Raw genomic sequence first — 14,165 nt, 5'->3', positions numbered from 1 at the left:
TCATTAAAAGGCAAGCATTAAAAATATTCATCTAATTTTTCTCAATGAACACATTTAATGTTTACAATTTTTACATAAATCTTAATCAACTATAAAATTTTTGAAAATTCGCCCGTTAGTACATACACATAAACAACGAACTTGTCTTGCATAGTAATTTTCATTTCAAATAACGATTTCCTATTATATAATTACAACAGAAATAACGTTCTTGTACAATAATCAGATCATTCCTGAACTCGAACAACGACACGACGTCAAAGTTTATAACTAACGCAGTGATTTAAAGTTGAGGCTTAGTTATTAATCAATGCATTCAAATCAAAAAACAACAATTAAATAAACGAAGAAAAATATGCCATCGACTAATATTCAATTTTTATTTCTAAAATGGAATCAATTTTGCTTTAGTGGAGGAACGCATTGAAATGAGTCAATCAAATGAGCATTAAATGCACAAATAATATACATTTCATAGAGGTCAGTAATACACATGGAAAAAAAGATACCTACAGAAATTAACTTCGAGTTGAGAAACATAGACCAGAAGAATTATATCTCAAATAAATAATTAAAAATACGTTAGTACAGAACACGGGTAGGCACATGTAACTCAAAAACGCTTTAAAATAATACTAACAAGATGATACTAGCATCAACTATAACATGGGAGCTAACTGCGAGGAACGTCAGGGCAAAAACAAGAGCATTTTCTTCCATCTGCGTAAAGCTTACATACATCAAATTTACCCAAAGCCAGCATGCAACAAAATTAATTAAGAGTCCAGAACAACAGATGCACGCCATTGTTCCTCACATAATGGCATGCTTCTACCTCTTCGAACCGCACCACCAATCATCGGGTTTGTTTACACCTTGTATCTTCGTACTACCCATGGTAAAGTCTTACCCTATACAACACCAATCATTGAGTTAGTCAACATATTCCGTTGATGAACCCGCCTCGCCAACTAAAATTAAATATCCACTCATCATCCACAGCAGCGGCATATATTTGCACGGGATGCTAGCGAATAATTTTGCTTTCACGAAAGAGTTAACATATCAGAAAGGACATGCTACAAGATTACAAATTAAGGAATTAGGAACATGAACATTAGATAATACACCGATGACTCAAGGAAACATTACATTAAATTCGAGACTCGAGAGTTCTATAGAAGTCAGTCAGTTGTGAGTGTCAATTCTAAATGCAGATGAAAACAAGAAGTTATTAAAATAGGTTTGTGGAAATAAGTCTGAGCAGGTAAAGGTCTTCCAAGTTTTGATGAGCTCACCAAAACTTAAGTTCTGATAAATAACTCTGAAACAGCTGATCTGCATTAACATGCCTTACGTTTTGGAAAAATCATATAGCATGAAAGAATTAATTGAGAATGTGGCTAACGACCTAATATTCAAACATCGTCAACATTTTATTAACACGTTTTTCTTAGCTTAGCTTCGCGTTTGTTTGTTTGTTTGTTTGTTTGTTTGTTTGTTTGTTTGTTTGTTGTTAACATTGACAACGAAAATTAGTCCACTTCTGATTGTTCTAGAGATCTGAAATTCGGCATGCAGGCTATTTTCGCCTAACAATTTCAGATACAATCATAAAAACTAGTAATTAGAGACCGAAATTAGTTTAATTGAGTATAGTATATATATAGTATATATATAGTATGACGTGCGGGCACTCACGTTATAGACGAGCAGGCGCTGACGCTGCGCATCGTGGATACGTACGTCAAGTCATACTTAATCAAGTCTTAATCGTTCTTGTGGACTAAAAAGTAGAAAATAAAATACTTAAAAAAAACTTTTTTAAAAAACCACGTTTTTCGTGTGGACTAAAAAGTAGAAAATAAATTATGGTTCGCCCCAAAAAAACGTGAGTCGGGCTGTACGTTCACCATCAAATTTCCAAAATTTAAGTGTTGTGTGCTTTTCGCTTTAATCATAAATCTGCCCGACACACGTTTTTTTGGGGCGAACCATAATTTATTTTCTACTTTTTAGTCCACACGAAAAACGTGGTTTTTTAAAAAAGTTTTTTTTAAGTATTTTATTTTTAGAATGGAGATGCAAACGTTGAATTTCATACCCAGGTTCATGTATCGCCAACTACGCAATCACTGGTGTGTGATTCAAATACTAAATTCTTACACGAGTTTAAAAATAAGAAGAAATGCGTTGTAATATTGTTCAAAGAAAAAAATAACTCATTTGCATAGAATTAGTAAAGTATTTCTTCCACCGTCAGTGGCCATTATAATTTTCATCGTATGACTTAATTTATAAAAATTATTTATAACGAAAAAAATATATATAATGAACCTATGAAATATTCTTCGTTCAAAGAGATTTACGAATGGGAGCCTTTCTCTTCTTTTTATTTTGAGTCACTCGTGGAGCTGCGCTTGTGAGAGAAACTGTGACGGCAGCGGTGTCACTAGGGGAAGAAGGAGGCGGTGTCTCAGATGAAGTTGGCACCAGAGCTGGCATAGGAGTTGGTAAAGGATCAGATCTTGCAATTCCAAGCCATGGAAGAGATGTAACTTCAGAAGCAGCCTCAGTTTCATGGTAAGCGCTCACGTCGTTTTCGCTGCCGCTATTACCGCCACTCTTCAGTCTCAATTTCTTGCGAACTAGTTTGATACCTGAATTGAGATCTGGTGAGCTTTGAGTGCAAAAACCTAAGCTACCTTTAGTTTGTCCTCCAGTGCCTCCGGTGTTGTTGCTACTGCCGGCTTTGCTACAGCTTGCCACAGAAATTGCGGACGGTAGAACATCCAGACTTTTAGCAGCAATACCCTGAGATAAAGATCGAGTTACTTTGGTTCTAATCTTGCTAGGAAGTTTAAGAGTTTTGGCAGTGGTTCCAGCTCGCGAGTCGTCACCTGTGCTCCCTTGGAACACGCATGATAATGGCGATCTCGGTGACAAACAAGGGCTGACATTCGGGCTGTTAACTTCTTCATGATGACACAACTCCTCGACTTCTTTATTCTCTGGAGAAGAAAGAAGGGACTGACCACAACCTGTCTTGAGCTTCTTGAAGCTTCCACCAACAACCCTGCTGCGTTCCCTGCGAATTTTCTCGACTTTTTTTATTAATTTAGGACTGCCGGGGACATCAGTAATGGAAAGATGAACGTCCAAATTAGGGGTGAGGCAGACACTGGAGGTAAGGCTGTGCTTTGCTCGAACTGGCAATTGTTTTTTGCCACTCTTGGAGCTAGAACAGGCCTCGTCTATGTCCGTAAACATTAGAGCTTTGGAAACCACTTTCTTAGGGGAAACGGCCTTTAATTTGTGTGTTTTGATTTTAGGCGAGCTTACTAAACCATACTTGGGAGCTGAACGCACTGAGGAACAACCAGCAACCGGTTCCCTATTCTCAGCATCCACAGCAGTCCATGAAAGGTGACGCATACGATTCTGACTTTTGCTGCGAAGAACTTTTGGCGACAGCTTAGGCGACGACGAGGGGGACAAGCCGTCCCCGACCTTGCTCGCTGCTCGTCCCTTGAGAGGGCGGCTGCGGGGGGCAGAAGACTGAGGCGTGATGTTGGTGCTTCGTCCTGGAGACTTGGCGACCCGACAAAGGGCCTTTCGTGACGATAACGGAGACTGTACCACCGATGCAACAGCTGTTGTGTGCATTGACGATGACGGTGAAGTAAGAAAGTTGCGGAGCCACATTTTGACTCCATCCAAGCTGCCATACTGAGACGCAGGCAGACGTGAGAGGGGATTGACAACAGAGCTAAACTCATTCGAACTTATAACAGACGGCGTCTTAATCTTAGATGGTCGTGAATTATCCATGGGTGTGAATTCAATAGTAGAAGTGGTCTCATTGGAGCAGTTGGTAATTTTGTCTGAAGAGTTGTTACTAGTTTGACCTCCAACTTGAGGCGATGCAGTAAGAACTTGTTTCGCAGGGCTTGATGTTTTGATGCTCGCAAGAGGCGCATCAAAGCCCTTGAAACATGAAGCGGATGGCGTGGTCGCAGCGCTGTCCAAAATGCTCACTGCTAATTCCCGACCGCACTGCAAACAATACATTTTTATTTAACAACCCGTTGTTCAAAAACAAAATATTTCGAGACAATCATGTAATAATGTCAATAAAAACCCAAAAAGTAGGTAGAATTCTAAATTAGGCAATAGTTCTACAGTACGTCATTTACATAAATTCTAAAGTTAACAGAACTAATGAATCCTAAATGACTTATTTTTCTATTTTTAGCTTCAGCTTACTAAGAAACGTAATCTAAACTATGGTTGCGTCCTAATTGACCAAAAGAATCAACCCAATATCGGTGGTTGGCAACTGATCGAATTATCAGTGAGTTTCATGTAATGTGTCATCATGGGTATTCATACAAATTTTTACAATTAATCCTACTGATTGAATCTAACTTTTGCTAATTTTGATTCGATTATCTTTTGAATGCTTCCACACATAACAACGTTAGTAAATAGTTCATGATAAAGCTTGTCGCATGCAAGCTTCATTCACAAAAATTTTGAAAATACAATCTACCCGAGAGATTGTGTTAAATTTAAATTCATGATCATTTGTGAATAATTACGCACATCCTAACGTTTGAAGTTATTTAATAAACTGGAAACTTCTAATTTGTATTGTTGATTTACAGTAACACATCAAATTTTTGTACACACATTACGACAATTTGACAGTAATTCATTCTGATCAGGAAAAATATATTGTTATGCGCGATAATCCATGAAAAATATAAGTACTTATGTTATCAGTCTGCTTATATTGCAAGTTCACAAGGAATTTAAAAGCAAAGAAAACGCCAAGCAAATTCACCATATCGATATTGAAAACATATCGGAGTCCAGCTCCATCATCAGTTCTACAAACTAAAAATGAATACAATCATTTTATAAGTCAAATTCTAAGACAGACATAAAAACTAAAACAAACGTTTTCAATACCGATATGGTGAATTTGCTTGGCGTTTTCTTTGCTTTTAAATACCTTATGAAAAATATTTTGATGTGCGCGACTATCCATGAAATTTATCTTGATATGAACGACAAACCCACCTCTTCAAAGATGGCAGGCGTATACTTGGGGGGCGTCGAGACATGGGACTGAGCGACGAGGCCGTGTTTGGGACTTTTCTTGTCCCTACTGACGGCCGATGATGAGGCTGACGATGAAGAAGAAGTGGAGGCTGAGGAGGCAGTGGAGGTGGAGTTGTTCAGAGGTGGAGGTGGAGCATAACAGCGGCCTGTGTTATAGTTACATTCAAGTGTGTAGGAGCGGAGCAGCCCTGTGAGCCGCATCACCGCCACGCGGCCAGAGCCTTCTTTGCTTAGACCGTTGCGCCGGTCCCTGTAGAGAGGTATAAACTAGGGTATAGTTTAACGTAAAAACTAGGGTATAAACTGCAGTTAAATGTAAGGTACCATATAGTTCAAGGTATAAACTAGGGTTTAAACTGAAGTACAAAGTAAGGTATAGTTTAAGGTATAAACTAGGGTATAATATGCAGTAAAAAGTAAGGTACATATAGTTTCAGGTATAAACAATGGTATAAACTGCAGTAAAAAGTAAGGTATTATTTAAGGTATAAACTAGGGTATAAACTGCAGTAAAAAGTAAGGTACACATAGTTTCCGGTATAAACTATGGTATAAACTGCAGTACAAAGAAGGGAATAATTTCAGGTATAAACTAGGATTTAATTTATGGTAAATATTAGAGTAACAAGAAAATATGGTATAATCATATAATTAATATACATGAATAATTATGTAGGGGTGAGTATTAAAAAATCAGAGCAGCAATCAGGGTTGTGAGAAGGGTTGAACTAATAAACAGAAATATTAAATCAATACTGTTGCACTGATTTATATCATTTATCATTTGTTGTCGGTATCTACGGTGGAAAACAGGATTAAGTAATAATGCACAAAGCAATGCAGAAATAAACAGCAGACAGACAAACATTAAACAAATTATTAGCAAGGTTAATGGCATATTCGTAATGAGATTTAATGAAAGAAAATGGCCGCCTTTGTTTACTGAATTTAAATGCGCTCATTTGCCCTGACGAAAAAATAGCTTCAATAATAATTATTATTTATTTAAATGAAGGCATTACGCCTGATCCTATGCGGCCCTTTGAAGATATCCTCGAGAGTCATTACATAAATTTTCCACACAGGAAACAGAATCAAGGCGCTCACTTGACGCTCATATTTTTCTCGGTGAAATTGCAGGCATTGAAATCGAAATTGCCGCAGTTGATGGCCAGGAGCTTAGCGAGTAGCAGGTTGTCCACCATCGCTCGTACGTCAGGGAACCAATTGCCGTACAGGAAAATGCCTGCGAAATAGAAAAGAGTTGAATTATCGAGCGTAAAGATAGCATTATTATAAGCCTGAATTCTCGCGCGTAAAGAAAGTTAGAGTGCGAGAGCAATTGGTAGATTAAAAGCATTCAAAAGAAGCATGAAATTCTTTTGAAAACCATTGCAAGGAAAAGTAAATTAATCGTTCCGTAATCATGTACTAATATTAAATAAAAGCATTTTTTAATTAGCATAGTTTATCATTGAAACACTTGAGTTGCACTTTAAACATATTCATTTAGAAAAATGCTAGCATTTCTGCCAATTAAATAGCAAAATTAAAAGACAATTTTGTACCTACTGCATTTAAATATTTATATTTTGAAGAAAAATGCGCAATCATATCTGCAGCTACAACAGTATCATTCAAAGAATATCTTGCATTGTATTTAAACATTTATATTTCGAACAAAATCAAACACTCTTCTCGGCTAAAAAATTTCAGTAAAATAGCATGTTATCCTCATTTTAAACATTTTGACCGCAAAATTACCTCTTTTTGAAGCATGACCGTGCATGTCAACGTACATATGCAATCCACTCTCACTGCTCTTGGTGGAATCGACAGCATACGAGCGAGGAGCACACGCGGCTCGTCGGTCTAGAGATGGAGGCTGCAAAGACGCGCCTTCTCTACCAGGCTCACCAACTTCTGCTTCACTTTCACTGCTGCTATTTACAGCTGCAGGGCTCGGTACAGCTGCAGGGCTAATTACAGCAGCTGCATCAGTGGCAGGTACACGGAAAAAGTTCGAAGACGGGGAGAAGCGAAACCCGATCTTGGATTCATTCAAACAAGCTGGGCGCGATGGCGGAGTGAAATCGGTAGCGCTGAGTGAAGCGTTTGACGAATTGGATGAAAAGTCAGGCTTACTTATGGGAGTAGAAAAGGATCCCGCGGGTAGCGTGTGGGGTAGGTTTGCAGGTACAAATGGAGGGTGGGGCGAGGAAGACTCTTGACTTGAGTCAACGACTGGAATATGGGACTGGTGTTGAGGTGACGATGACAAATTTCTCAGTTTTTCTTCTGGAGAGCACGTCGAGGAGTGCAATTTAAGATTATGTTCAGTAAGAGGAGGTAGGGAATGAGCTGTGCTTCTGGACCTTGTCGTTGGGCCAACAAAATGAGCCGGACGTGCTATTCTCGTCGGGCGGTCGAATTCAGAGTCACGTTTAGCAAAGGAGGAGTAAGAGTCGGGGTCAGACGCCGACGCTGCGAGCGCCCCAAACATGCTTGTTACGCCAGTTTCTGCTTCACTCAAACCAGAAATGTTGGAACAGTCGTCATGCAAGTCCGGTAAGTCAAGACCTCTAAAAAACATTGAACTGCTCTGTAAGGTGCTGTCCACGCTTTGATTGCTGCTAATGTCCCATCCGGACGCTGATGGCTCATCTAGATCCATGGACACATTAGCTCTTATGATGTTACTCTTACTCTCATGCTGAGCATTCGCGTCACTGAAGCTATGGCAAGTGTCTTCATCCATTACAGGTGGCTGAGATACTACAGAGGGACAAGAGTGACAAGAGCCAGAGTGATAGTATAGCAAGAGGGAACGAGCGGCTTCGATGGTAGGATGAAGTTTGACGCTGGGGTTACAGTATACGCGATTCAAATTGACACCATATTGGTCGGTGCGATAGTGGCCTCGAACAACGCCATCAGGGTTCAGCATCGGGACGAGTTTAAAGACGTACAAGTCCCGTAATTTGCTCGCCCGAGCATCGTCTGACAAAATAAAATCTAAGAAACCGTTGAAAACAAAACTAGATGGGGTCTCTCCCGGATGAACACGTGCTGAGATGAAAATATATTTCTTATTTTTGAACTTGAACGGACGCGATTGAGAGCCATCTGGGAAAAGATGCGGTAGTCTGTCTTCCCTGGCATTTGTTATACCTGAGTATGATGACACTGTAATGAGATCGAGTCTTTTAGAGTCCAATGACTTCACAACGAGCTCTCTTACATAATAAACACTATCAACTTTAATTATGACTTGAGTATTTGTGCTTGGTGAACTGAGCAATGCCGTTTTTGATCCAGGATTTGGGGTTGAATCTTTAGATTTGAGATCACTTGAAACCAGTACTTCATCTGGATTGTCATTTTGAACTGTTCCTTGTATGAATAATTCTTCCTGTGCAAAATTAACTTTTTTTGATTCAATATCAGATGGATGACGAACCCTAGAAAACACTTCATCGATGGCTTCAAGGCGCTGTTGCAACTGAGTGTATGAATAAGGGAAGGTGAAGGCATAGTATGTGACCAATTCTGTGTCTGCGGGAGTTGTGTGAATCCAGCTCAAAATAGCATTTCCATCAGCACTCTGGGAAAAAAATGATATGTTGAATTAAATTATATCATATTTATTACCTATATAACAACTGCATTAAATCAATTCAGAATAAAATAATACCTGATAAACTTAAAAATCAAATTTGCATTTCTCTAAATTATTCAATACTGATTAACACCAACTTAAATGAAAGGTCCTAAATTTAACAAAACATCTATCCTAAATTTAACAAACAGGAATAATAATAATAGCTTACCCAGCAATGAACAGACGAGGAGCAGAGAGTCCATTGATGCAAGGCATGAACAGGCACACCAGGCTTTACCTGCATCTTGACAGGCTTCATGCCCTGGGAGTAAAGCTTCACTTGTTTGTTCATGTTCATGATACGCAGCCTGGCTCGTGCCCCAGCCACTCCTCCTGGCAAGCATAGTAAAAAATCAGGTGCCATAAAACATGCAGAACTTCATGCCATACATCTAATATATTATGAGAAGAGGCTGGTACTGATACATGAATGTACAGGACAATCTCATAGGAAACATTGGCTTGAATCATGACAGAGAAAACTAGTCAAATAGAGAATAAAGGAAATAAGCTAATACAAGGAAAGGGTAATGCAGAAGATAATGGTTAAACTTAAACCATAGCTTTAATTTTAGTCACAGATCTGACCTGAGATGGAGAAGAAGAACCAAGTTCTGTTTGTGTTCTCATAGGCAGTATTGGCGCAGTCAGGAGCTGTGTAAAGCTGGAACTCATGATCAGGCTTGCCATTCTGATGTATCTGGAGAGGAGGGATGGCAGCATTTCCATGTCCTCGGCCAACCACAGCAACTGACTGCGCTTTTGAAGATAAATTTTTGTTTCCCACAGGACAAGAATCTTGACTAGTCAACTGTTTTAATCCTTTTCTCAAACTTCTTGGTGTGGGCGATGATCCTCTAGTCAAACATCCTCTGCTTGACTGCAGTTGTGATGAAGGAGATGATGAAGAAGGTGAATGGTGAGAGAAGCTTGTATTAAAGCTGGTGCGAGTCTCAGGCCTGGTGTTGCGTAAATGGCAGGAGGAACACAGGCTGTTTGGTTGACACCCATCTTGGAATAAAAAAATATGTGGACCTTATTAGAGTGCAAATGATGATGTTGCTGTTATATGTGAACTTCAAATTTTTATTGCAAGTTGAAAAGTTTGTCAAACTCTATTGATACAGGTACTTAGAATAAAAATTTTCAATTTATATCAGCATGTAATAAAACTACTGAAACATTATGAAATATATTTTATAAATAATTAAATTCCTAGATTAACTCTAAGTGCATATAAATGAATATATTTACCTGTAACAGGAACCTCTGCAACACTAGCAAGGTTGGCACACTCAAAATTAGCAGCAAAAATGTACTGGCCACAGTGAAACATTGCAAGCAAATGCTGGATCAAAATATTAATTATTTCATAGACATGAAACTCTTTCTTTTGAGTTTAGCAGGAAGACTAGTTAAATGCATATTAGGTCATGCCACATTTTTATAATATGCATCCAAATATATAATCTGAAAAATAAAAACATAGATAAAATGGTACACATACACAAAATGTAACCCATATATACAAACAATCAGATCTATAATTTTTCCTAGTTCATGGATGTGGTATAATGGGTATATATATATAATTTGAAATGAAAGAAAATCTATGTTTGGAATTAGTCATTAATAGGGTAAACTGGAATATCTAACAAATCACTAAGGAAAATTTCTTATTCAAAAATTCTAAATGAAAATTATTGTTAATATTGAGAGTTTTGATAACACTGCCAAGCCAAATTAGGCACAGCCTAATTTTCATTCTTGGGCAGAAGCCACCCCTGATTGGAATTGCCTGTGAATCTGGCACAATTTTATCTGTTAAGATAAAATTGTGTTATAACTTCTTAAGATGAAACATTTCATAAACAAGTTTAGGCTCATTTTATAGCTCTTTGCGAGGGCTATCGAATGGCATCTTCAAAAAAATTCCATATGCTATTCGTAAGGTGCCAGACGCAAAAAAAAGAGTACACTGGGAATAAAACTTCATTTTAAAATATTTGAAGCATGCAGAGCATACTCATCCATTACTAACAGTACTCTGAAGTCCTCCTCTTTCATTGTAGACAATGTAGAGGTAGAATAAATGACATTTTCTGTGACTTTTACTAGTTTTTCCTTCATTGATAATTGATATGATATTACCATAAACATTAATTACCCTCAACTGGGGTGACTTTGGCTGTGTTTTTGATTCATGCTGGGGTCGTAAACGTCGGGGTCGTAAACGTCGGGGTCGTAAACGTCGGGGTTGTAAACGTCGGGGTCGTAAACGTCGGAGTCATAAACGCCGGGGTCATAAACGCCAGGGTTGTAAACCAGGTCATAAACGCCTGAGTGACTTTGGCCACTGTTTATGACCGTTTATTACCCCACTATGGCCATCATTATGAACAGGGCTGAATCACCCAGTTGACAGTACCATATTATTGATGGGATATTACTGTATTATTGATGCCATATTATGGTATCCATGAACATGCCATTGAGCATTTACAACAACCTTGTCCACTGCAAGCTTCATATCAGCAGCATCATAGCATTTTTTCTGTATCTGTAAGCTTACAGGACAGCTTGTAATTTGTGAGACAATTAGTGAACTTCTTTTTTCACTCAGCGAGGTAAATGTAATCAATATTCTTTGTTTTTAATCAATTTTTTTCTTAACTGGAGCCTTTGCTAACTGAGGTTCTACTGTAAATCTGCTTTCCGGGGTGTCCCGAATAGCCCCGGGGGGGTGTCCCGAGTAGCCCCGCCGTGCGGAAATGGCCGCCATTTTTTTTTTGTAATGGCAAAATCTGTCAATTACGTTTTCAAGCCGACACCTGGGTGCAACTTTTATGTAAGTAAAATTTTTTAATACGGCAAATATTTTTTTTGCTACAGACCTTAGCAGAAGTAACTTTTCAAAATAGCGTTTTTCACCATTTTTTTCAGGAATTTTTCAAAGCTAGTAAATGTCGTATTTTTCGACTTCCTTTATACTAAATAGATAGGAAAAATGTTGTTGTTTAGGCCACTATATTTAGTTTAGCAATATTCCAATTAGTTTCGCTACTATGACTGTTTTACGACGTGTCAGAGGTGCGTCCCAAGTTGCCCCGCCAGTCCCGAGTTGCCCTGGTTGACGGTAGTCTTTTCCCAATAACTTAGGTGAAAAAGTAAGGAAAACTGTCTACTTATAATGGCCATTTTTACAAATCATTTGTGAAACTATTGTTTTTACCTGCAATTCTAAGAAACTTGTGCCTGACATTACAAATTCGTATGAAAATAACTGCTGGAAGTTTTGATCATCTTAGGAAAACAATTTGGAATATCATGTAGAATTTTCCTAAAATTGCAGACAAAAACTATTGTTTCACAGTTGATTTTTAGAAATTGCAGGTAAAAATAGTTTTTTTCTCATTTTTTACTGAAAAAATTTGGAAAAGGTCATAGGAATGGGTGAATTTGGCCAGATTTACAGGCATTTTCATCAATTTATTGGTGGCCTCTCACCAATTTTCCAATTTGGATACAAAAGGAGTGGAACTTGCGGAAAGTCAACAAAAAAATATCGCTGGCAACTATGCCAACTGCTGAGTAATGTGTGTATCAGTGTATGCTGACTATGCTCCAATTGTTCCAACCAAATTGGATACTTTGAAAGCTGCCTGCCGCCCATGAATTGGTCAAAACAGCTATGAATCTGGCTCTGGCCAATTTCACCCTTTCCTATGGCTTTATGTCTTTTTCAGTGAAAATTAATAAAAATTGCCTATTTTTTATAAATGAATCTGAAGAAGGGCGATAAAAATGTTCTCCTTAGCCAGTAGCCACTATGCCTATTTTTACCCTTGAGCTTGACTTTTGAAAATCACCAGTGAAAGAATAACTTTTGTCCGCAATTTTCAGAAACTTCTGCCCTATATTTCAAAATAAATTCTTATGGAAATTTCCAAATTTCTTCAGTAAAAATAAAAAAATAATATATCTTACTAACAATTTTTTGAAATTGCCATAAAATAGTTAGTCTTTATCCAGAATTTTTTAAAAATTTGCTTAAGATTCCTTTTGTTATTCCAGATTGAAAATGAAAAGTGATGTCAGCATCAGTTAGTTAATAGGTACACTGAGTAGATATGGAAAAATCTATGGCAATTCTTTTCAATTATCTTGCATAATTAGGCAGGCCCGCCTATGTATAGCCTAGCTATTTTTTGTACCTATTGTCAGTACCGTAAAATGGGGTAACTTAGACCGGCGGGGTAACAAAGACCACTTTTCGTTTTTTTAACAAAAACCCCCACAACTCAAAAACTATTTGACATAGAAAAATTTTGTCAATGGGCATCAAAGGCCTAATACTGAGGCTACATAACACAAAACTATGAGAGGCAGGAGCCAGCAATTTATGGTGAGTGAAGCTAGAGTATAGACCTGTATTTAGCATGTTTCAATTCAAGTTTAATTTAGCTAGTAAAAAAATGGCATCATTTATAAAAAAGAAAGTGGTCTAAGTTACCCCATTTTAGGGTATTGTGATTATGGATTGTGGATGGCATCCATTTCAAATAAAAAAAATTGTAGCTAGGCCCTAAATTGAACAACAACAAGTAGCACAATTCAAAAACTAGGGATTAAAGTTAAAGCACACCAATATTACCATACCAATGATACCATTGTACTGTCAGGGGTCTCAGGAGTCAGGACTGATAGGCCTATATTACCTATATAAAATATTTTGGTTGTGTAATTACTAAATAGTAAATTAGACTCTAGAGCTACCTATAATTTTATTCAAAAACAAAAATGAAGCAAATTACTACTAATCTTTATTGGCTAATAGAATTCGTAGATCAAGAAACTGAAGAAAGCAGTCAAAAAAATAATATAGGGCCTAGGTAACAGCCTAATTCACTATTTCCGCACTAAAAATTAGGAATCAAGATACAAGTTCTAAATAAAATAAATATCGACCAAAATGTTTTCATTCTTATTATTCTATAATATAAGGTAACTTTAAACTTCAGTTTAAGGTTTCTATGCGAGGTGTACAATGCTAACTTAGAGATGCTTCCATGACCTTCTACCATCAATGACATTTCTACACTGAGACATTAATTTACAGAAATAACTGAATACTAACAAGTGAAAACAAACGGAATGCGGGAGAATCCCCACGCCGACAAATAATCATTGCTCATTTTGATAGAACATTTCATAATATATCTTAAATTACCATAATTATAATAAACTATGAGTTACTTTGAATTAATTTTCTTATTCAATACTTTTTCACGATTATAACATAGACTGTCATGAAATAGGCCCCGAATCGCATGGTATAATTTATGTACTATGTAGAGAGATGGAAAATATGAACGAA

General features: G+C 37.5%; 1 protein-coding gene across 1 annotated transcript; it reads right to left on the bottom strand.

Moving 5' to 3' along the window:
• Positions 1 to 2,068: 2,068 nt before the first annotated feature.
• Positions 2,069 to 10,260, bottom strand: LOC108676682 (pneumococcal serine-rich repeat protein-like). Its single transcript, XM_018164801.1, has 7 exons — positions 10,043 to 10,260; positions 9,377 to 9,799; positions 8,958 to 9,121; positions 6,892 to 8,731; positions 6,235 to 6,373; positions 5,086 to 5,377; positions 2,069 to 4,056 (listed from the first exon to the last, which is right to left on the bottom strand). The coding sequence occupies exons 1-7, from the start codon at positions 10,122 to 10,124 to the stop codon at positions 2,356 to 2,358; spliced, it is 4,641 nt and encodes a 1,546-aa protein (XP_018020290.1). The 5' UTR covers positions 10,125 to 10,260; the 3' UTR covers positions 2,069 to 2,355.
• Positions 10,261 to 14,165: the final 3,905 nt, after the last annotated feature.

Source organism: Hyalella azteca, unplaced genomic scaffold, assembly GCF_000764305.2.
Source record: "Hyalella azteca isolate HAZT.00-mixed unplaced genomic scaffold, Hazt_2.0.2 contig8774, whole genome shotgun sequence".
NCBI classification, from domain to species: Eukaryota; Metazoa; Arthropoda; class Malacostraca; order Amphipoda; family Hyalellidae; genus Hyalella; species Hyalella azteca.
Note: the sequence above shows the minus strand (reverse complement) of the source record. Positions and strands in the feature narration are given on the sequence as shown.